The following is a 23,007-nucleotide window of genomic DNA, read 5'->3' as shown; positions in this document are numbered from 1 at the left end:
AAGGGCCTGTGGCTGGCACAGCTGAGAAGGAGACGGTGTGGGGCGTGGTGGAAAGGAAGCGGTGGAGATGGTACCAGGAGGTCCTGCCGAGGTGGGTGGCGCGGGGGCCTGGTGGCCTGCTGTGAGCCTGTCCTTATTGGAGGTGCAGTGGGCAGGTGCAGGCGTCATGGCCCAGTGTGAACTTTCGGGGATCCCTCCAGCCACCCCATTCTCAGTGCTTTAGGAAGGGCCTGCGGGAGGCGGGCAGGGCTCTCTCTCTTTTTTTTTTTTTAACATTTAACCATTTTTTTTATTGATTTCAGAGAGGAAGGGAGAGAGAGAAACATCAATGATGAGAGAGAACACGGCCGGCTGCCTCCTGCACGCCCCACACTAGGGATCGAGCCCACAACCCGGGCTGTGCCCTGACCGAGAGTCGAGCCGTGACCCCCTGGTCCATGGGTTGATGCTCAGCCACGGGGCCAGGCCGCGGGCAGAGGGCAGGGCGCTGGGAGGGAGGCCTCTGTGGGGCTGCAACCAACACCGGCTCTGCCCCCAGGAGATGGCCGACTGGTTCAACGCGCTCCGGGCCGCCCGCTTCCACTACCTGCAGGTGGCCTTCCCGGGGGCCAGCGACGCTGACGTGAGTGGCGCTGCCGCCATTGCCACTGGGGTGGGGGGCTGGGGGCTGACCAAGGCCCACATGGACCCCAGAGGCCCCACCCCGACGCCTGTGACCCCCCCGCGCCGGTGGCCCCCTGACCTCTGTGGCCCCCGGAAGCAGCCACAGCAGCCCACCTTTATTCTGAGGCTCTGCCCCAAGCTGCGGGGGGGGGCGGGGGGGCTGGAGGGGGGAGACACCTGGACAGCGGGACCTCCCCCCAGCTGGTGCCGAAGCTGACCAGGAACTACCTGAAGGAGGGCTACATGGAGAAAACGGGGCCCAAGGTGCGTCCGGTCGGCCTCAGGCGGGGGGCGTGGGGAGTCCTGGAGGTGGAAGCGTCAGTTGTGGGGGGTGGGGGTGGAGTTGGGGGGTCCTGGAGGTGGAAGCGTCAGTCGTGGGGGGTGGGGTGGAGTTGGGGGTGGAGTTGGGGGGTGGAGGTGGAAGAGTCAGTTGGGGGGGGTGGGGGTGGAATTGGGGGTGGAGTTGGGGGTGGAGTTAGGGGGTGGAGGTGGAAGAGTCAGTCGTGGGGGGTGGGGTGGAGTTGGGGGGTGGAGTTAGGGGGTGGAGGTGGAAGCGTCAGTCGTGGGGGGTGGGGGTGGAGTTGGGGGTGGAGTTGGGGGGTCCTGGAGGTGGAAGAGTCAGTTGGGGGGGGGTGGAGTTAGGGGGGGAGGCGGAAGCGCAGCCACACTCCAGCGAGCCTTCATCCTGCCTGTGCATTTCTAGCGGGTCATCTGGGTATGGATGGCCCGGGCCCCCCAAATGTTTTGTAAGAGCAGGGGCCCCACGGACCCACGACCAGGGGGAGGGGACCTCAGGTCAGGCCCCGCCCCTCTTTCACATACCTGTGCCCCTGCTGGGCCCCGCCCCAGGACCCAGGTGGCCCCCCCGCCCAGACCACGCTGGGCCCACAGGGAGGACAAGGCCCCCGGGGGCGGGAGGCGCAGGCGGGGGGCAGTGGAGGGAGGGGCACAGCAGGAGGAGCAGCAGGGGCCAGGCCCTGGGCAGGTGCCCACAGGAGCACGGGGAGGCTGCTGGGTGATGGGCCCACGGCCCTGCCCCCGCCCGGTGCTGAGCTGTGGTCAGCTGGGGGAAGGGCCGCGTCAGGCCAACCCACCGGCCGCCGGCTCTGACCCACAGCAGACGGAAGGCTTCCGGAGGCGCTGGTTCACCATGGACGACCGGAGGCTCATGTACTTCAAGGACCCCCTGGTAGGGCAGGGCCGCGCCGGGCGGGGGGACGTGCCTCCTGCTCCCGCTCCTGAGACTGGGCCCCCGCCTGGGGCAGCTCTGCTGCGGGGAGGGAAGGCGCGGGGTCCTCGCCGTGGCCTCGCCGGCCCTGCGCGAAGCTGGGCTTGGACGGGGGGCTGCCCCGGAAACTGCCCTCGTGGCCCCGCACCCGCGGGTGGTGGGCCGGGGGCTGCCGGTCAGCCTGTCCCCACCCGCAGGACGCCTTTGCCCGCGGGGAAGTCTTCATCGGCAGCAGGGAGAGCGGCTACACGGTGCTGGACGGGCTGCCGCCGTCCACCCAGGGCCACCGCTGGCCCCACGGCATCACCATCGTCACGCCGGAGCGCAGGTTCCTGCTGGCCTGCGAGACGGAGCCGGAGCAGCGGGCGTGGGTGGAGGCCTTCCGGAAGGTGGTGGACAGGCCCATGCTGCCCCAGGAGTACGCAGGTGAGGGCGGGCGGGGCTGGCCGGGGGCCACGGCACCCTGCGTGGCTGTGACCAAGCCCAGCGCCTGTCTTTTCCAGTGGAAGCTCACTTCAAACACAAGCCCTAGGGAGCTGGGCCTGGGGCCGAGGACTGGACTCAGCGGGCCTGGCCGAGGGGCTGCGGACCGAGGGGCTGCGGACCGAGGGGCTGTGGACCGAGGGGCCTGCGGACCGAGGAAGCCGGCCACCAGCCCCGAGGACAGCCCGGGCTTAGTCCCGGGGGCAGTCTGGGCTCCGCGGGGCCCTGAGCCCTCAACACCAGGACCTGTTTCTCTAGAACCTCATCGCGGGCCAACCTGTCTGACCTCTGACCCCATCATGCTGCTGTCCCCTCCCTCCCCGCCCCGGCCCACTGACCACCCTTCCTCCCCTGCCACCCATCCCCCTGAGCAGGACCCACCCGACCAGGAGGCTGGACTGTGGGGCAGCGGGTGGCCTGCAGGCCCCCTGTGCTGCCCTCTCCCCTCCCCTTTCCCCTCCCCCCTCCCCCCTCCCCCCGTCCCCTCAACAAGTATTTATTGAGCCTCTGCTGTGTTAGTCGTGGGGTCTGGGGGCTGGAGGGGGGGGTGGGACAAACCTGGCCCTAAAGCCATGGGTCCTGGGGTCACCGGCCCCCACCTAGTGCCCAGCCCCGGGGCTCCTCACAGGCCCAGTTCAGGGCTCAGCGCTGCCCAGTGACCCCCACTCCCAGGCCCGCCCTTGCTGTCTGACCCCTTGGAGGAAGGAGGCCTGAGCTCAGCTCACCTGGGCCCAGGGAGCTGCTGTCGTCAGCAGTCACAGCCCCGAGACGTCCCAGATGCCCTGGCTCCACGCCTTGGACGGTGTCTGTGAGAAGGGGTTTGGGAAGAGGGGGTGGCACGGGGGCCCCGTTTCCCCAGGAGGCCCCAGTGCCTGGTTGAGGGGGGGTGGTCACCTGCCAGATACCTTGGCTGCCTCCAGCCCCTGCCCCTCGTCCTGCCCAGCCAAACCATGACCCCCAGGGGAGCCTGGGGCAGTGGGGGGGGCGTCTCAAAGCGGGGTGTCTGCTTCTCTACAGCCCCCACCCATCACAGCCTGCAATAAAGTGGGCTGTGCTGTGGCTTGATCTGCGCATTGGAGGCTGGTGTGGGGGCCGTGGGCCCCAGGAGGACCTGCCCACAGCGGGGAAGGGGGGCGTGCCCAGGACGTGCCCGAGTCACCCAGGTGTAGGTGGGGGGGCACCAGGGGCTGTCCCTGAGCCCACTCCTGCTGGCCAGCTCAGACCAGCTGTAAACCTAGATGGGGGTGCTGCAGAGGGGCCCCCATTGGCCCGTCGCTGTTCAGCGCAGCCAGGGCAGGGACCTCAGGATGGCCGCGTTGGGGAGCAAACACTTCCTGCCGCTGAGGTGCCCAACCCAGAGGGGCAGACGGGGTCCCTTCCTTAGGACCGGCCGCCGCCCCCACAGCCCCGCCGTGCACGCTCGCTCTGTGTGGGGACTGCAGCCTGCGGCAGGATCGTCGTCTGAGGGAGGCCCTGAGGCCCCACCAGGCAGGGCCAGCTGCAACCGCCCCTCCAACCGACCTAGACCCGCCCTGAGCCAGAGGTGCAAGTGTCTGTGTGCGTGTGCGTGTGCATCTGTGTGCGTGTGTGCGCGTGCCCCAGGAGACCAACACCCTAACGAGGAATCAGGACAACGTTAGGCCTGGGCGACGGGACGGCGGGAGACCTGCCCACACAGGGCTGGTGGTCAATCAAGTGCAGGCCCCGTGCAAACAGCCGTCCTGGTCTCAGCCCTGCACTGTCCGAGCCGCCTCCTGAGCCCCTGGTGGACACACAGGGCACACGCAGCCCGGAACGTGTCCCCAGAAAGTGCACGGTTCCCAGCCGCCTTCCCTGGCCCCGGGACGCTGCAGGCCCCGGGCTGGGTGGTCAGGACAGACAGCCGTGAGCCTGGGACTTGGAGGGGCCCCCAGGGCCGAGGAGGGCAGCGAGCAGACCCCGTGGGGCGTGGCCTATGTGCGCAGCTGCCCAGCCGGCTGCTGGTCTAGCATCAGCCCTGAGCACAGGCGCAGACTGGCATTCGGCTCTAAGTGTCCCCAAACCTACCCCATTGGGTGCAATTCATGGTTTCAAACCTGGCGGGACTGGGGGAGTCGTTGTGGGTTCTGACCCTGCACCCCACCTTCCCCATGGCCCCCCACCCTCCCCAGAGAACCCTTGTACAGCTGGTAGGGGGCTCCCACCTCAGGGCCCCCGTCAGCGCCGACTCCCCAGCCGCTCACAGAAGCTGTGACCTGAACCTGTTGGCAGGTTTGGCGTCTCCAAACTTAGAGCGATTCCCACGGGTCGGCGCTGCGTCCTCCGCCCAGCCCCAGCGGCCCCGCCCAGCGCCCCCAGAAAGGACAAGCACAGCGAAACCCAGTAGAAAGAATTTATTTAAATTCAGCGACGGACACACCTCCCTTTAGGTCCCACTTTCACAGCCAATAGCATGGTCTGGCCGCTCCTTCATGCATGATCACGGTATAGCAATCTACAACTCTGACTTTGATTGTGAAAAAATAGTGTGTCCCGGCTGCCCCCCGGGACATCTGTAGGGCTGGGGCCGGGCTGCTCGCGTGGGCCGGGCACCTGGTGAAAACCTAGGCCGCGGGGAGGAATCGTCACCGGGAAATAAATATTGCGTCCCGAGGCGGCGTCCGGCAGCTCCGACGTCTGCGATGCCACCGTGCAGGCATGGTTCCGGGATTTGGCACAGGCGTCCACGTGGGGCGGCCGAAGGCAGCCCCCCGACCCGGTGCCCCAAAGCACACCCGAAACAAAGGACGGAGAGGCGGTGGCGCGCAAGCCTGTGCTTTATTGTGGGTCAATCAGAGGCCACGCCACACAGCCTGTGCCCTCAGCCAGGGCACACCGACAGCCGCCAGAACCACCGCGCCTGGGAGCCGCGGCCAGGCCCTTGGAACCCGCCGCCAGGCAGGGCGCCTCTTCGTGCAGGTCGGGGCGTCAGTCGAGCTCGATGGGGCTGCTGTCGTCCTGGCTGTCCTCGCCCTCCTGCTCCGAGGAGCCCATGAGGCTGCTCAGAAGGTTGCCTGGAAGCAAGCACCTCGTCAGAGGCCCTGGCCCCCGTACCCGCCTTCCACGCCCTCCTGACGACACTCCCAATTCAAAAGGTCACGTGGCTGCATGGACAGGCACACGGATGGCCAAGGACAGACACACGGATGGCCAAGGACAGGCACACGGATGGCCAAGGACAGGCACACGGATGGCCAAGGACAGGCACACGGATGGCCAAGGACAGGCACACGGATGGCCAAGGACAGACACACGGATGGCCAAGGACAGACACACGGATGGCCAAGGAGCCCGTGAAAAGATGGACGTGCAGTCGGCTACCACGAGAGGCCCCTCACACCCCGGGCTCCCGCCCTGCACCTGCGGGGACGGCTGTCGGGCAGCCTCTGTCAGTGGGCATGGGACCAACGTGGCCCGGCAGCTCCCAGCAGGGCCTGCACCCCCGCACGGGGAGGCCTCAGACACGGGCACACCCATGTTCACGGGGACAATGGCGGGAGCTGGCCCGTGTCCCGCGAGGGACACACGTGCATGTGACACACACGGACTATCAGCCTGAGGGGATGCCTGCGAGCGCGTGAGCCAGACAGGACACGCCTGTGCGACGGCCTGAGTGAGGTGCCAGGAGCAGGCGGGAGGGGGGCTGGGCGGGGTCCAGGTGGGGGCTGCGCAACGTGAATGCCCTTATGGCCTTTGAACTGCACTCAGAGGCGGTGAGAACGGCCAAGTTACGTTACGTGCCCGTCCCCTCAGTAAAAGCTGAAGAGAGACCTGGCCTCCTTGTGGGGCCCTCCTTCCCGGGCGGTGAGTCGGGGTGGGGATGGGGGGGAGGGGAGGACAGGGAGGCAGCCGGCCCTGCCCTGCGGCCCTTACCTAGCAAGCCCCCGTAGGAAGACGTCTGCTTGGGCGGCACCCCGAAGAAGAGCTGTCCTATTCTGTCGAGGTACTGATGGAGCAAGGACACGCGTGAGGGACGCGCCGTGGCCCCACCCGCCCTCCACGCGAGGCCCCTCCCGCTGAGCCCAACGCCTGCGGGCCTCACCTCGTTGTACATGGGGTCCCGCCGGAGGGACGGCTGGTACTGCTCACACAGCACCGTGAACACAGTCAGTTTGCCTCTGAAACCAGACAGCAGGGGCACAGCTCTGGGGTCTCCAGACAACCAGGGGCGGACAAAGGCCACCCCCACTCCCCCCACGCAGACGCCTACACACCACACTCACAGCCCTACACCCACACTCCCGACTCAGACGCCTACACTCACACACCCACACCCTCCCGCTCACTCACACCTACACACTCCCACATACCCTGCACATGCTCACACATCTACGCACCCCCCCCACACATACCTACACGTGCCCATACTCCTGCACACGCTCACATCTGCTCTCACACATACCCACACACCCCTGCACATGCTCATACATCTATGCATACTCGACACACACATCTTCACTCACACACATACCACATACTCCCGCACACTCACACATGTATGCACACTTACACACACACACCTACACATACCCATGTACCCCTGCACACGCTCACACATCTACGCACACTCACTCCCCCCCACACCCCCCCTTCCTCACCCGTCTAGGGCCAACAGCAGGAACCAGATGAAGTTGAGCAGCGGCTGCACGAAGGGAGGGCCGTCCTCGATGGACGGGTGCTTCTGGGTGTACGTCGTGAACACCACGGACGCACTGCTTTTGTTCTTCAAGCAGAGGAACCTGGAAACGAGCACAAGCCGTCACGGGAACAGGCCTGTCGCCCAGCGGTGAGCAGGGGGCCCTCTCCCAGCCGCGGCCCCCACGGCACAGAGGGGACTCGCACTCTCATACACCTGAGGACACTGCTTGGGCAGCACCCCGAAGTGAGCAAGCTGGGCTCTCACGCCTCCCAGCTGAAGGGAGTAACACTCAGCGTGGGAGGCGACAGGGTGAGGATGAGTTTGTCCGCACACCTGTCAGCACCGGGGGCCCATGGTCTGAGGGCCCAGGGAGGACATCTCCGCGGTGGGCGGGTGGGTGGGCCGAGGTGTGTGGGGCGGGGTCACTTTTTTAAGGCACAAGGGGGGCTCCATGAGAAGGGGCTCGAGACCCTCTACGCAGAGCCACGCCCACTCGAGAGGTGTCTGCGCTGAACCCACTAGCCGGACCGTGAGCGGGATGGGGACCCTGCTCCACTGCCAGTAGGTCAGGCCTGACGTGCGTGCAGACCTTCCATCACACAGCAGCCCCGTCCCAGCGCCTGGCCACACGGCAGGCGTGTTTGTGGGAGGAATTCCATGTAGCCCACGGGAAATGTTCCCGTCAGGAAGGGACGGGCTCAGGCCGCCTGGAGCCGGCGGCCCTGCTGACGGTGGGTGCCTGCCCGCGTGGCCGAGCGGACCCCGGCACCTCGTCCCCCGTGGCGAGTTCCCACACTTTCAAGCTAAACTGAAGGGAAGAGGACACGGGGGGAGGGCCGAACGGACAGAGACCCAGGGCCCGGAGCGAAAGCCGCAGCGTCCTCAGGGGAAAGGGCTGCGATGCGGACCCAGCTGGAGAGGCCAGCACAGCCTCTGGAAAAGCCTCTGAAAGCAGGTTCACACCACACTGCAAGATGCGGCCTAAAATCTGCCAATCACCCGTCCTGCCTGACACCAGAGAGTCAAAAGCATAGGAGAGAGTGGGGGAGGGGGACAAGACAAAAACAAGACAAAAAAGCCAGTGGTGACGTAAGAACCTTCGTACTGTAAAAACCCAATGGCCCTAACACGACCAAGGACCGGCGGGCGGGCGGGGCCGTAAGCAGAGCGAGGCGCACGTGGGTGGGCGGGGCCGCGTGATTTCGTGCGCTGGGCTTCTGGTGTTCGTATAAAATACAGAAACCCACATACTTCTCCCACTGCTCATCTGAAATGTGACAGAAGCCCCTGACTGCACGGCTCCTGAGCGGGGAGGGGCGTGGTCTGTGCAGGGCCCGGTGGGGATGTCACGTGATTCCAGGGGCCCCCCCGCCCCCCTGGGGCACCTACTGCAGGACGGCCTGGGCCACGAACATGTCAACCTCGCTGCGGAAGCCACGGGACGTGGAGTACTCCACCAGCATGTTGGCGCAGCCCTCCCCGTCGGCCGAGTGCAGGAAGTGGTACCGAGACTCGCAGTAGTTCTGCTCTGCAAAGGGAGAGGCTGTCACTGCGAGGGGCACCCTCGAGGGAGCAGGAGGCCCTGCGCCCCGGCCCCGCCAGCAGGAGGCTCCCGCCCCGAGGCCTGGGACGGCCAGTGCAGCGATGGCCACGTGGGCTGTCAGCCCAGGCTCTGCGGGTGGCCCTCCGCCCGGCCTTGCGACAGCTGTGGGGCCTGAGGGAGGGCCCCGCCGGCCTCCGTGCCTGTCTCCCCGGGGTCTGGGCCCCAGGCAGGACATACGAGGCCTGAGTCCTGGTTTCAAGCCGTTACTACTACACACACATGCCCACAACTCTCAGCCCACGGCCGAGTCTGCACCGTGCACGCTGCTTCGCAGCCACAGGGGCAGGGACGGCCAGCGGCCTGGCATCGCCCCGGGGGCCCCACAGACAGAGGCAGGGAGACGGGGCCAAATAAATGCCGCTGGCAGCACAGGCCTGACTGGGTGACTCCACCTGGCCCTGCAGACGGCCCACTCCCCTGAGGAGAAGGCAGGGGCTGGGCCCGCCCGGGAGGGGCTGGCAGGACGGGCGAGGGCTCCTGGCACTACCGCAACGAGACCAGACAGGGCTCCGGGCAGAGGCTTGTGGGTGGAGACAGACAGGCTGAGTGAGGACCGAGCACCCAGGCAGGACCCGTGGGACAGGGACGTCAGCCGAGGTTAGGGGCAGGAGGACTGGCCCCGAGCGCTGGGCAGAGGCCGAGTCTGGAGGAGGCGCTCACAGGGGGCGTGAGGCGTGAGGAGGGGCCTGCTGGCCGCCGTGGCCCACAGGGCTCCGTGGCTGCTCCTTCCCGGCTGCAGGTGTCCCATCGCACCCACAGCCCGCAGGCTGGCTCCCGGGCAGCTGCTGAGAGTGCAGAGCCGCCTCCAAGGCTCACCCGCCGTCAGCAGAGCTGCCTCCGGCCTGTACCTCTGAGGTCCTGGCTTCAAACGCATAGGCTGGGCCCCTCCGCACCCGCTCCGGGCGTCCCCAGGTACAGCCGGGGCCTGAGGGGTGGGGGCCCCAGAGACGCGCTGAGTGAGGCGGGCGCAGCCCTCTGACCCGTGAGGAGCTGCCCTTTCCCGCCTGCCTCTCCCTGCGCCGAGCAGACCGGGTCCAGGACGCGTGCTGGACGCTGAGCAGAGGCAGGCGGTGCGAGGAGAAGAGCCCGTGCGGGTGGGGAGCGTGTCCGCACAGGAGGCCCGTGGTGGGAGGCAGCCCTACGGGGCCTGGCAGGGGAGGAAGGGCCAGGCCCGTGGCCACCTCCAGGTCACTCCAGCCTCACGCCTCAGGGCTGCCCCTCGCCAGGCGATAACCAAGGGTGGCGGCCCGTGTGGTACGGCCTTAGCTCAGCGACAGGGAACCCCGGTCCTCGTCGGCCAAGGCGGGAGCTCAGTGAGGACACAGACGAGCAGAAGCCGCGGGCGCGCAGGGGCCCCGGCCGCCTTCCCAGCCCACGTGCCCCAGACCTACCTCGCCACAGGGTGAGGGCCAGCAGCTGGTGCAGCCGAGGGTGGCCCAGCCGCCCGGAGCCCCCACTGGACCACTTCAGGGCCCTGGACACAAAGGCCACTCGCTCTGGAGAGTTCGGGTCCATCAGACTAAATAGTTTAGCCAGATTTTCTGAAAACAGCAGAGAGCGAGCCCTGTTCAGGGGAGGGCACCCGGACTCAGCTTCCCACAGCGCCCCCAGAGCTAACAGACCCCACCACCACTTCCCAGGCAGCCGGCAGCCCCGGGCGGGTCCTGCTGGACACCCCGCCCCCCCTCCCCCGCCGGGCCGTGCTGCCCAGAGCACCCAGAGGGGCCTGCCCCGCCTGGGAGCACAGCTGGGGGGCCGAGGCCGCTGCAGGAACCCCTGGGACGGCACAGCACAGCACAGCACAGCGGCCTCCGTGTGGGTGCGTGCGCAGGGGCTGCGGCGTGAGACACCGGCCCCGAAACGCTCAGGTGAAAGGAACCTGCGCCATGAGAAGCCTCACCCAGCAGCTCATCGGCCACCTCCACCTCTGCCTTCTCCAGCGACTCCAAGACCAGCATGGACAGGTCCGCCGCGCTGTTTTGCTACCAAACATGGAAACAGACAAGAACCATGTGGTTAGAGGGGAAGCTCTGTGCTGAGAGACACAGCCGGCAGCCCGGATGGCAGACAGCGCCCCGCCCAGCCCCGCCCCCGTGGAGGAGACCCGGGCGGCGCCCTGCTCACCTGGCCGTGGCTGAAGAAGAGCAGCGCCCCCGAGCACATGAGCGCGCGGGCCTCGGCGTGCTTGCTCTGCGACATGTACCTGCAGGGAGAGAGCCAGTCAGGTCGCCCCCCCCAGCCCAGAGGGGGGTCGGGAGGCGGAGGCCAAGACCACGGGGGAGCTGATGAGGCGGGAAGGCCTCCCCCTGGGGCGGGCACAGGCTGCGTGCGGGTTCTGAGGTCCCGCCACCCGGGTCCTGGCGCCCTGCCCTGCGTGGCTGCACGGAGCCCTGTGGTCAGCAATGGGGCCTCAGGACAGCAGACCGGGCGCCCCGTGGCCTCAGGACTGGGACGGGAGCAGGAACTCGGGCCCAGGGTGGTCAGAGGGACCACAAGAGTCTGGGTGACCCCCACCTACGGGCAGAACCAAAGGCCAGGACGGCACACGAGACAGGGACAGCGCCAACCGTGGCTGCGCCGACTTTCTCAGCGTGCCCTCCCTTCCGTGGGAGGCACCGCCACCCCTGGCCCTGCGTGGGCACCCCACTCCGAACGCGTGGGTCACCAAGGGCAGGACCTGGGGGGCGGGGGAGGGGCAGTGCCGCCGGAGCCTGCGGGGACTGGAGGCAGACGGCTGGACGGGACGTCCGTCGCAGTGTCCAGGGCAGCAGAGCGGCCTGAGAAGCGCAGGAAGCAGGTCGGCACAGAGCTGGGCGGGCGGTGCGGGAGCACCTGCGCTCCGTGGGCCTCGGTGACCCGGGGCGAGCACAGCTAGGAGCCCGCCCCTGGGCGCACACCACTGGGGGCAGAGGCCAGGCCGCGGCGTCCCTCCCCCGGGGGAGCGATGGCGGGCTGTCCCCGTCCCCACAGACAAGGTCTGTCCTTCCACAAGGCCCCACGGCACACCCATCCTGCCAGCAGCAGGCCGGCGGCTCGGCCCGGGGACTCGCAGGAAACCCTGCACCAGTGCAGGTCATCACACGGCCCGTTTCTGCCTCAGCACTGCTGACGGGGGTGCCCATCACACACACACACACACATGTGCACACACATGTACACACATGGCCGTTTCTGCCTCAGCACTGCTGACGGGTGTGCCCATCACACACACACATATACATGTGCACACACGTACACACACACCCGTTTCTGCCTCAGCACTGCTGACGGGTGTGCCCATCACACACACACATACACATGTGCACACACATGTATACACACGGCCGTTTCTGCCTCAGCACTGCTGACAGGGGTGTGCCCACCACACACACACACACACACACACACACACACACACACACACACATATGCACACACACACGGCCTGGTCCTCCAGACAGTACCCACAGCCACAGCTCCACCTGCATGGACCCCAGGGCCACAGCGTCCACCCCAAGGGACAGCACACCAGCCCGTTCGGCTTCCTCCTGAGACAACGGGCCCTTCCACCTCAGGCAGCGAGGTAACTAACATCGCAGACACCAGACGAGCAAGAACCTGCCCCCAAAGCGGGGAGCCCACGTTCCCGGGACGCGGGGAGGACGGGAGTAGCCCAGCAGCTTGCAGATCCTCCCAGGCAGCGGCTCCCCAGGTGGAACCACGCCTGTGTACAGCGCCATCTCCTGGCCAACAGCTACCTGCGACTGCCCACCGGCTGGACTGTAAACCCCTCAGCGCCTCCGTGAAGACAGTGCCCGCCACTTGCCACCAGCGAGAAGTACAGCCACGAACACCACGAACACCCCGACGGGCGACACAGGAAACGACGCGTGCCCAGACAGCAAGTTCAAAGCCACGCAGAGAACCCACGGCAGCCAGCACGAAGCAGCAAGACACACCGAGACTCAGAACGGCACCGACGCGCACAGTGAGCGCCTGACCCAGAGACGGACACTGAAGGGGACAGACAGACACCGGAGCGGAGGGCCCCCGTGAGAAGGCCGCCCAGGGCGACGGGACGGAGCCGACCGCCTAGGAGAATCGGGGCTGGAGGATGGACAGACAGACAGACAAGACTCCATGGGGGAGGGGAGCTCTCCACTCACTCAGAAAGGGAAAGGGCAACCTGGGACAGTGGGTATGGGGGGGGGGGCTCCCCGGATATTCAAGGCGGGAAGTGACAAGACACATTGTAACAAACTCAGGTCAGGGACAAAACCGCATCCTCAAGGCGGCCGGGGAGACCTTCACGGAGGAGCCCCAGCCCCAGGCTCCTGAGACCTTCACGGAGGCGGCGGCTCGGGGGCCAGGCTGACGGGCTTCCGCCAGGTAGAAGGGGACAGACGAACAGGGTGTTGAGCACTTAATTAAGCAGAAAAGGGAAAGGGCAAAGGGCACTGAGTGACCACAGCTGGCGCTCCCTCCGAGCCGGCCCTGCCTTCCCGCCGGCCCGCCCCAGGCCCCTTCGCATCGGCTCCCTCGCTCCCTCCCGGCTCCCAGGGCCCTTCCGCGGCCTCTGAAACTCGTCCCCTAAGCCGTTTCCTTCAGGAGTTGCTTTTTCTACCGCTCTGATGTCCTCTTACAGCTTAGGAAAACTCCGGCCGCTTCCATTTGGTCGCGGAGAACAGCTCGGAGAAGGTGGCAGAAATACCTGGGAGGGGGCGGGACGCACACACCCGTCGGGCAGATGGAGATAAGCAGCTGCGGAGAGAACAAGGACGGCTTTATCTGAGACCAATACCCAGAGCGAGGCACGGAGCATGGAAACAGGACACAGAGAAGCACGTCAGAACGAACCACCGACCTAAAACGGCGACAGGAACCGGGGAAGAGCGGTGGAGACGGGGCCGCCGTACGTCACCAGCCAGCACTGGCCACCGGAGGTGAACAGACGGGCTCACCACCTCCAGGCTCAGAGCAGCTGACGGACCCAGAAACGAGACCCACCAGCTCCAGAGACTACAGACTCGGATGAAGGGGGACGCTGGCACCCCAGCACGCGGAGTACGGGAGGAAGCAGCTGCCGCCATGCTTACATCGGACAGAATAAACGTCAGGCCAAGAAAGGTAACAGGAGGAGGATCCAAGAAGGCGGCGTAGGTAAACACCTAAACTGCTGCCTCGCACAACAATTTCAAAACTACAACTAAAAGACAAACGTCTATCACCCAGAACCACGGGAAAGCTGGCTGAGTGGAAGTTCTACAACTAGAAGGAAAGAGAAAAGAGCAGTGAGACGTGCACAAGCGCTGAAAAGCTGAGGTACGGAGGCGCGCGAATCGGGCGAGCGACTGGGAGCACTGCTTTTTTCAACCCGAAGGGAGACAAGCTCCAGATTACTCCGAACTCCAGTCTCTGGGGAGACGCGGGGGACCCCAAACTCCTACGGGGAGAAGCTGAACTGTCTGCCATCGGGTCAGAAAGTGAGGGTGGCTTTCTTGCAGAGGTGCGCCCAGCAATCATTGTTTACTGCGCTGGGGCGCGGGACGCGGGGACTTGGAAACGCGGAGATGCAGAGACGGCTGACTGGCAGCCATCGATGTTTGCCACGCCCTAGCCTAGTGACGCCCTGAGACCCCGCCCCGCACAATCTACAAACCCACCCAAGCTCCACACAGCGGCTTTAGCATATGAATGGCCCGCCCTATCGCAGCTTAACCTAGCAAACTGCAGCTCTGGTCCGACAGCTCCAAAACCTCCAAACCCCAAGCAAAGAGGAGAAAACGGTAGTTCTCGCTGTAGCTCCTGCGGGGTGGCCTCAGACAGTAGCTGACCTGCACCCCATTGGAGATCCAGAAGCCAGTGTACCTAGTGGTCAGTGTGAGACACCAGATTTCAACTCCTCACATCCGTAAGTGACACATTCAAGAGGCAGACTCAGCGAGCACCAAAGCCCCACTGAAACAAGTCCTGCACCATAAGTGTGTCTCCAGCGCAGCAATTCTTCCATTATAGACCCAGCGGGTCCTCACAGCCAATTGGCCTGGAGGTCAGTTCCTCCCAGTGTACCAACAGCAATCAGGGCTTAACTACACCAAGACTTTGCACTCAGCCCACAAAGGGGTGCACCAAGAGCGTCCACCTCAGGTGATTGGGGAGGCTGAGCTACTGGCCCCTATAGGTCACCTACCACACAAAGCCACTCCATCAACACAGGGAAGCAGCAAAATGCGGAGACAAAGAAACATGTCACGAATGAAAGAAATGGAGGAAAGCAAACTACTGGACGACATAGAGTTCAGAACCACATTTATAAGGTTACTCAAGAATCTTCTAAAAACCGCTGAGGAACTTAGTGAGACCTTCAAGGACCTTAATGAGAATGCCAAAAAAATGGAAAAGGACCAGTCAGAAATTAAGCATACACTGTCTGAAATAAAGAATATACAGAAATTCAGCTGTAGATCAAAGGACCCCAAGAATCAAACCAAAGATCTGAAATATGAGGAAACAAAAAACACCCAACCAGAAAAACAAAAAGAAAAAAGAACCCCAAAATAGGAAGATAGGGTAAGGAGCCTCTGGGACAACTTTAAGCGTACCAACATCCAAATTATTGGGGTGCCAGAAGAAGAGAGAGAGCAAAATATTGAAAACCTATTAGAAGAAATAATGACAGAAAACCTCCCCCACCTGGTGAAAGAAATAGACTTATAAGTCCAGGAAGCACACAGAACCCCAAACAAGAGGAATCCAAAGAGGACCACACCAAGACACATCATAATTAAAATGCCAAGAGCAAAAGACAAAGAGAGAATATTAAAAGCAGCAAGAGAAAAACAGTTAGTTACCTACAAGGGAGCACCCATACGACTGTCAGCTGATTTCTCAACAGAAACTATGCAGGCCAGACGGGAGTGGCAAGAAATTTTCAATGTGATGAATAGCAAGAACCTACAACCAAGATTACTCTACCCAGCAAAGCTATCATTCAGAGTTTAAGGTCAGATAAAGAGCTTCACAGACAAGAAAAAGCTAAAGGAGTTCATCACCACCAAACCAGGATTACATTAAATGCTGAAGGGTATTCTTTAAGAAGAGGAAGAAGAAAAAGGTAAAGATAAAAATTATGAACAACAAATACATGTCTATCAACAAGTGAATCTAAAAATCAAGTGAATAAAAAATCCGAGGAACAGAATGGACTGGTGAATATAATAGAATCAGGGACATAGAAAGGGAGTGGACTGACAGTTCTCAGGGGGAAGGGGGTGTGAGGGGTGCAGGAAGAGATTGGACAAAAATCTTACACCTATGGATGAACACAGTGGCGGGGGGTAAGGGCATGGGGTGGGGTGGGCAATCAGGTGGAGGGGAGCTATGGGGGGAAAAAAAAAGAGGAACACCTGTAATAATCTGAACAATAAAGATTAAAAAAAAAAAAAAGGTAACAGGAGACAAAGATGGACGTCTTATACCGAGAAAGGGCAATCCATCAAGACCAAGTAACACTCGCTACTCCGTATGTGCCCGACGAACAGCTGTCAAGGCAGGGACACGCAGCAGCACCCGAGCGGGAGGCTTTCCGTTAAAACCTCACCCGCGTCGGACCGATGACCCACACAGGAAGACGGGGGACGCTCCATCCAAAAGCACATGAAAAGACGTTCAGCATCGCTCAGTAGGAAAATGCGAACCACCCCCATGGTACCAGCTCCCACCCGTCAGAAAGGCTGTTGTCAGACAAGAAAGAACAAGCCCTGGCCAGGGCGTGGAGAACGGGGCGCCGGCCACGCTGGGGGGTGTCAGCTGGTGCAGCCACCGTGGAACACAGTGTGACGTTTCCTCAAAAAAACTAGAAACAGCGACCACATGACCCGGCACTCCCTCTCTGGGTGTTTACCCAAGGAACATGGAAACATCAGCTCAAAAAGACACGCGCACCCATGTCCACCGCAGCGTTACCGGCAACAGCCAGGACACGGAAGCAGCCCACGTGCCGCCGATGGTCGCTGGCCTGGCCACGGCTCATGGTTGAGCGTCGTCCCAATACAGCAATGTTGGGGTTCAATCCCCGGTCAGGGCACGTAGAGTCAACCAACAAATGCGTAAGTGGAACAACAAATCCATGTTTCTCTCTAAAATCAGTAAGAAAGAAATTAACAAAAAGCTGTGTGCATATACACAATGGAGTATTACTCAGAAATGAAAATGAGTGAAATCTTACCTGTGACAACACGGATGGGTGGATGGGCCTAGAAGCTATTACACTAAGTGACTTAATTCAGACAGAAAGACACACACCACGTGATTTCACTCACACGCGGAATCTGAAAATGAAGGGAGCAAAACGGAAACAAACTCGCAGATACAGAGAGCGAAGGGGCGGCTGCCCAGGAGAGGGGTGTGGGGTGAACTGGGTGCAGGAGACTGGCCTCGGGTGGAGAGCTCGCTACAGCGCTCGCAAACGTCAGATTATAATGGTGCACACCTGAATTTATGTTGTAACCACTGTTACCTCAATACATTTAATTTAAAAAATCACTATGGCCCTGGCCAGTTTGGGTCAGTGGATAGAGCGTCGGACTGCGGACGGAAGGGTCCCGGGTTTGATTCCTATCAGGGCACATGCTGAGGTTGTGGGCTTGATCCCCCGGGGGGGGGGGGGGCGGCGTTCGGGAGGCAGCCGATCAATGATTCTCTCTCATCATTGATGTTTCTCTCTCTCTCCCTTCCTCTCTAAAAAAAATCAATTAAAAAAATCACTGTGTCAAATGACGATAGAGACACATCAAGTCTCAGCTGACCCCTGCCCCCTCGAGTCCCCCCACCCCCCCAGAACACAGCTGCCAGCCTCAGCAGCTCCGTAGGGAAGCTCAGGTTACCCATGGGGTAGCAGAGAACGCATATTGTAAGGCTTTCTTTTTAAAAATTTCTTCATTTGGTCTGAGGCAAAACAGGTTACAGGCCACAATCAACCATCAACGCCAACTCAGAAACCCAGGGGCAGGAGACCTGATTTCAGACCCCAGTGGGGAGACAGCTGCTGCCTCCCTGGGTGGGACTGGGGCAGGCACTGAGGCTCAGCCTCCAGGAGCCAGCGGCCATGCCCATGACCTCTCCTGTGGACACAGCCCCACGCGACGCCCACCTGCCGGGCTGCCCAATTCCTGCTCTCTGGTCCTCAAACGGCGGGAGGGGGGCACCGTGTCAGCGAGTTAGAACGGCATGACGTGGTGACTCACCCAATGGGTGCGGGGCAGCCAGATGCAGCCCATCTGCGCAGTGGTTCCCACCAGCAGTAAAGGTGGGAACACGGCCCATGCGGAGTGAATTCACCATGTCAGATAAAGCCCGAGGAAATACACGCCAGCCTCCGGTGCAGAGGCCACGGGCGCCGGGAGCAGGGTGAGCAGAGAGAAACTGAGGCCACGGGTATTTTCAGCATCGCTTCCGGGGGGGGTGTGCGTGTGCGAACTCACCCACTGGCACGTTATGTGAACACTTAAATGTAATATACGGATGCGTATTTGCAGGAAGGTATTAAACGTGAGTGTGACGTGGTGAATCTGCCCGCTCCGGGAGCTACACGCCGAGGAGGGTTCCAATCCAGAATGCGGCCCGAGCGTGAGCTGTCCAGGGGGCGGGGCACAGAGCGGTCCCTTCTCCTGGCTCCGGAGGGGGCAGGAGCGCCTCAGGTGACCCACGAGGAAGCCAGGGCTCCGATTCCCAAGGTGCGCCTGCGTCACGGGTCAGGCACAGGGCAGAGGTGGGGCAAGCCCAGGTGGAGGCGGGGCTGGGAGAGCCTGCGTGTTCCTCCCCATCCCCCAGGCCGGTGGGATGGACCCTGGACCCAGGGCCTCGCCACTCTGAGGCCACCACTGCAGGGCCGGCTCCCAAGGGGAGCGCCCGCTTGTGTCGGGAAGGTCCAGTTCTGCTGATGAATCGCTGGTGCAAACCACCACGTACAGACCCCCCACGCACGGCCAGCGCCCCGCACAATCCACCGGCGCTCCTGTCCCAGCCTCGGGCGGCTCAGCGCGGCGGGAGGAGGCTGAAGGTCGCGGCCACTCGCTTCCTTGGCTGCCCCTGGAGAGCCGTCCACCCCGTCCCTCCGCCACGCAGCCCGCGCACCGTCCGCGGCCTGTTACTCCGACATGAACGGGCCAACGGAGCCAAAGCGGGCTGCCCCGGCACCGACTGCCCTGGCGTTAAAGAAACAGCCCCCCCAGGCCCACGGCGCCAAGGCCAGCCGGCCCGCCAGCAGCGACAGGGCCCCGCCGGCGGTTTGGAGAAAGGCTCTCCCACAACAGCTGGCCTCCGAGTTGCCATTGTTTCCCGCCTGAAGCCGCCCAGGGTCGCCGAACGCGCGTCATTCCCGGGAGTGTCGCACGCACATAAAGTCCATGTATCGGTCACGGCCCACGCACCGTGACACGCACCGTGACGGGGCAGCCGCGCAGGGCTGAGGCCTGAGCCACGTGAAGGAGGCACGTTTGCTTCGTCCACTCCACCCAGGGTCACCCCCGCACGGAGCCAGCGCCCCACGCGCCGCCCGGGCTCCCGCGGCCCAGCGCACGGCCGCACGTGGGCAGCACAGGTGCCACAGCCGCCCGGGTGGCAGACACGGCTGATCCGGTACCGACACGACATCGAGCGGCGAGCACGGGCCCCGACACAAGCGGATGACTGCGTTCCGAGTGGGCGGAGAGCCGTGCGACCTCGCGTGGGGGCTTCGCACCAACGGCGCTCGGGGGTGGGGACCGGCCACGGGGCTGGGCAGGGGAGGCGAGTGAGGGCGGTGAGGCAGCGGGGGAACCGGCGGGGGAGCTCGGAGCCCAGGCCCCTCGCCCGCGCCCCGCCGCCCGTCCCGACCGCCGTGGCGACAGGCAGTGGCGCGGGCCAATGGGCGGCGGGGGCGGGGCGCCGGGCGGGGACCCCGCGGCAGCGCTACCTGAAGAAGAGGGTCCGGTACATCTGGTGCGCCTCGTAGTACTCGCCCTTCTCGACGCTGGCGCGCAGCTTGCCCTCCACGCGCTGGACGCCACCGCGGTTGCGGGCGCCGTTGCGGGCGCCCTCCTGCTCGGCCATCGCCGCCGTCGCCGCCATCGGGCCGGCGCTCCGCGCAGGGCTGACGCTGTCGCAGGCGCGGTCGGCAGCGCCTCTCGGCTTCCGTCCCGGCGGCCGCCCGACGTCCTCTACGGTGGCCGCGAGGAGCCGCGCGGTCGGGGGCGGGCGCGCCGACGGGCGGCCACGTGACCGCGGGCTCCGCCGGGGCGAGCACGTGACGCGGGCGGAGGCGGAGCCCGAGAGGCCACGTGACCGCGGCGGCACGCTGACGCCACAATGGCGGCCGCAGGTGGGGGCGGGGGCGCCGCGGCCGGAGCGTGGTCCCCGGGGGGCAGCCGCGGTCCAGCGATCGTTGACGTGTGTAAAGGCTTGAAAATAAAGGCTTTTAGCCACTTCAGCGGCGGTGGCAAGTCTCAAGGCCACGCTCGGCGGCAGCGGGCGGTGCAGACCAGGTTCAGACCGGCCGGGACTAGGCACCCGAGGGCAGCCTCCTCCCGCCTCGCGCCCCTGCTCCGCGCCCCTCCCCGACTGCTCCTGTCACCGACTGTGGATGGTGCGTGTCGTGAACCCACGCCCGTCCATGCAGCCGAGGTCACACCTGCCACAGCGTTCCCACTGACCTGAGCCCGCAACACATTCCCGGTCTTTGGAAAAGAGCGGGTGCAGAACAGAGCGGAGTGCGCCGTCGCCTGCGCGGGAGGGAGGAGGGACGGGTGTGTACGTTAGGCGGGCACACCTGCCGCCAGAATAAACATGTGGTGGGCCAGGCACTGTGCCTCGGTGGTTGAGCGTGGACCTATGCCCCTTCGGGGCACATGCTGGGCTTGCGCGCTCCATCCCCAATCGCGGAGCACGCAGAAGACAGCTGATCAATGATTCTCATCATGGATGTTTCTCACCCTCTCCCCCAAATCAAACTTTAAAAGGTGGGGCGGGGAGCGGAGCCTTTGCAGCCCTGCCCTCCCAGGCCTGCAGCCCCGCAGCCCCTGCCCGTTGCCTAGGACCAGAGCCCGCCCCGGATTGTTCGCTCAGTGCCCTACATGCAACCCGGGGCATTCATCCACCCAGGGTGGGGCAGGCGTAGGGTTACGTTGTTTGTGTGGAAAACAGGCACAATCTGGAGTTCGGCCCGCCCTGTACTTTACTAATGAATCAAATCTGGGTTAGGCTGGGAAGCGGGCTCCGGCCACACCTGTCAGTAACGGAAGACCAGGACTCCTTTCCTAATTCTCTCCTTGTCAAGCAACCTCTGCCATTCAGCCTGTCCTCCGAGACGTCCCGACCCGAGGGTGCCCTGCCTTCAGGCTGGTCAAGCTGGGTGAGCGCGAGGCGGTTACATTAAATCCCGACAGACACACACGTGCGAGAACACGCAAACCTAGTCGTCCCTCCCCCACAGCTCCCGGGCAGAAACAAAGCAGACTGGCGAAAGAAGTATGCTGTTTATTACTCATTTGAAGTATCACATGCACTCTTAAAAATTAAAAACTCTTTATTTAAACATCTCAATAGCATCTTAGTTTGGTGGCAGCAACAGGAGCACTACCAGACATTTGGAAAAGCATTTACAAAAATACACTGCACCAAGTCCTATCTTGCATCTTTAAAAATAAATTAATATTCAAAATATGTCCACCCAACTCCCAAATTTAGTTTTATATAGGAAATTCTGACTCATATTTATCCTGTTAATATAGGAAACATCTGTATACATTTTATCCAACTTAACTGCTTAGGCAATAGCTCCAATTCTAAGAGTGAGAAAAAGAAAAGCTAGTTTTTGTGTATTTGAGGACTATTGCGCAATATACATAAACTCCAGAAAACCTGTCAGCACCATCATTTTCTTTTTTTGAAAATACAACGTTTATAGTACACCAAGAAACTGTCTTAGCCCAATAAAACTTAACTTTAAAACATCTGTAGTATCTTACGTGCCTTGTGGATATCTCATTCATAAAGCCTGCTCAGTGTTAAATAGCCTCAGTGTTAAATATTAATTATGACAAAATGGGTCTCCCAGGAATGGGAGGAGAATGGCCGACAGCTTAAGAAAAGGCCGTGCCACCCGAGCCAGTGCAAGTGCCGCTGTGAGGACCGTCCAGGACGTGGTGGCTTTATGCACTGGCCACGCTGGACAGTCCCCTGCGATGCCACCAGGGGAATACCAACAGCCTGAGTGGTGGGAGCATGTTAGTGTTGCTTTTGCAAAGTTGGAAAGAAAACCTGAACCCCCCACAGGATCGGAGGTCGTCGTTCCTGTTCATACTGTGAAGGGGAGCCTGCGGGAGACCCGTGTGGGCTGAGCCCGCACTTCTGTGTGTTTACACCTAGACGTCCCGGTCCCAGTCAGGCCCCCTTCAGCCACGCGAGGTGACACTCTCCCGTGTTCCTGCCGGGTACTGCACACAACCTCTGACTTCGAGAACCTTTCTCAGTGGAGCAAGCGAAACAGAAAAACACCTTCCCATCACCTCCCCACCTGGTGACGGGAGACGACTGGTGCGGAACAAAGCACCGCCCACCCTGAAGGAAAGGGGTCTGGGACTGACGTTTGGTGACACCCACTCCTGGACAGAGCTGTGTGCTGGAAGGTGAAACAGGCAGCTGCCCCAACGTCCTCTGGAGGCCGGTGATCACCAAGTGTAGAGGCTTCAAGAACACATCAAACCTTTAACGTCATTGCTTTGTTCCTGATGTCGAGAAAATAATGAATATAAACAGCTTTATGCTTAAGAACAAATCCCCCAAACAAAGTGTCTTTGTGAGCCATACATTCAAAGGAATTTCCGAGATCCCTGTGGCTAACGATCTCCATAAACCCAAGCCCTCAACACGCAGCTTCCCATAGACAGAACAGCAAGGGGCGCACAACATTCATTGCTAATTCCCGTGTCCTGCTGGCAGTCAGCAGCGTTTATTTAACAGGGGACATCACATGTCCCACGCCCTTGTTCACGGAGGGAAGGTCCCGTGTCTCGGGCTGCCCCGTATGTACAGAATGTACAGCAGCAGTGAGGAGCGTCTCTACTTGACAGGGTCTCCGTGAACTCTGAACCGATAGAGACATGTGTATTCAGGATGGCCCCAGTTAGAAAAAATCCGAAGTTCCACTATTTGGAAAGCTCTTTCAGGTCTTTTCTGAAATCGAAGGGAGAAAAAAAATTCACACTATTTCACATCAACACTCCCGAGCCCAACACGCACCCCCTGCCCCCCCACCCCCGACCGCCGAGGCTCCTGAGAGGAAGGGGCCAGGCTGGGAACAGGCACTGCGCCATGTCACAGGCACAGCTCAGGTGGCTGAGAACCCGCCGTGAGCAC

At 62.4% G+C, this 23,007-nt stretch overlaps 3 protein-coding genes across 21 annotated transcripts in view; 1 reads left to right on the top strand and 2 right to left on the bottom strand.

The window, feature by feature from the left end:
* The window catches only part of ADAP1 (ArfGAP with dual PH domains 1), a 36,895-nt gene extending 34,013 nt beyond the window's left edge, over nucleotides 1-2,882 (top strand). Inside the window, exons 7-11 of one of the 2 annotated variants that reach the window (XM_080672650.1) lie at nucleotides 539-622; nucleotides 865-927; nucleotides 1,784-1,852; nucleotides 2,089-2,317; nucleotides 2,395-2,882. In XM_080672650.1, coding sequence (XP_080528776.1) covers nucleotides 539-622; nucleotides 865-927; nucleotides 1,784-1,852; nucleotides 2,089-2,317; nucleotides 2,395-2,423 — 474 coding nt within the window. In that variant the 3' untranslated portion in view covers nucleotides 2,424-2,882. Of the gene's footprint in view, nucleotides 1-538; nucleotides 623-864; nucleotides 928-1,780; nucleotides 1,853-2,088; nucleotides 2,318-2,394 lie in introns of both variants that reach the window. The other variant, XM_080672649.1, reaches the window with a different exon arrangement.
* Nucleotides 2,883-4,731: 1,849 nt separating this feature from the next.
* GET4 (guided entry of tail-anchored proteins factor 4) lies at nucleotides 4,732-20,374 on the bottom strand. 5 transcript variants are annotated; one of them, XM_080676765.1, is made up of 9 exons: nucleotides 19,568-20,374; nucleotides 10,759-10,837; nucleotides 10,535-10,616; nucleotides 10,026-10,175; nucleotides 8,421-8,559; nucleotides 6,991-7,131; nucleotides 6,435-6,510; nucleotides 6,266-6,338; nucleotides 4,732-5,406 (listed from the first exon to the last, which is right to left on the bottom strand). In XM_080676765.1, exons 1-9 carry the CDS (start codon nucleotides 19,720-19,722, stop codon nucleotides 5,321-5,323), a joined length of 981 nt encoding a protein of 326 aa, XP_080532891.1. In that variant the 5' UTR covers nucleotides 19,723-20,374; the 3' UTR covers nucleotides 4,732-5,320. The 5 variants fall into 5 exon arrangements, with proteins under 5 accessions (XP_080532891.1, XP_080532892.1, XP_080532893.1 ...); XM_080676766.1 differs by lacking the exon at nucleotides 19,568-20,374 and adding an exon at nucleotides 19,256-19,496; XM_080676767.1 differs by lacking the exon at nucleotides 19,568-20,374 and adding an exon at nucleotides 19,044-19,488.
* Nucleotides 20,375-21,157: 783 nt separating this feature from the next.
* SUN1 (Sad1 and UNC84 domain containing 1) overlaps nucleotides 21,158-23,007 on the bottom strand; it is a 43,555-nt gene continuing 41,705 nt past the window's right edge. For all 14 annotated transcript variants that reach the window (XM_080676753.1, XM_080676751.1, XM_080676758.1 and 11 more), the window contains one exon: nucleotides 21,158-22,824. In XM_080676753.1, the coding sequence (XP_080532879.1) occupies nucleotides 22,711-22,824 (114 nt within the window). In that variant the 3' untranslated portion in view covers nucleotides 21,158-22,710. The remainder of the gene's footprint in view (nucleotides 22,825-23,007) is intronic.

The sequence above is a fragment of the Plecotus auritus genome (genome assembly GCF_963455305.1).
Source record: "Plecotus auritus genome assembly, chromosome: 6".
Lineage (NCBI taxonomy): Eukaryota > Metazoa > Chordata > Mammalia > Chiroptera > Vespertilionidae > Plecotus > Plecotus auritus.
This window is presented reverse-complemented; position numbering and strand designations above follow the sequence as displayed.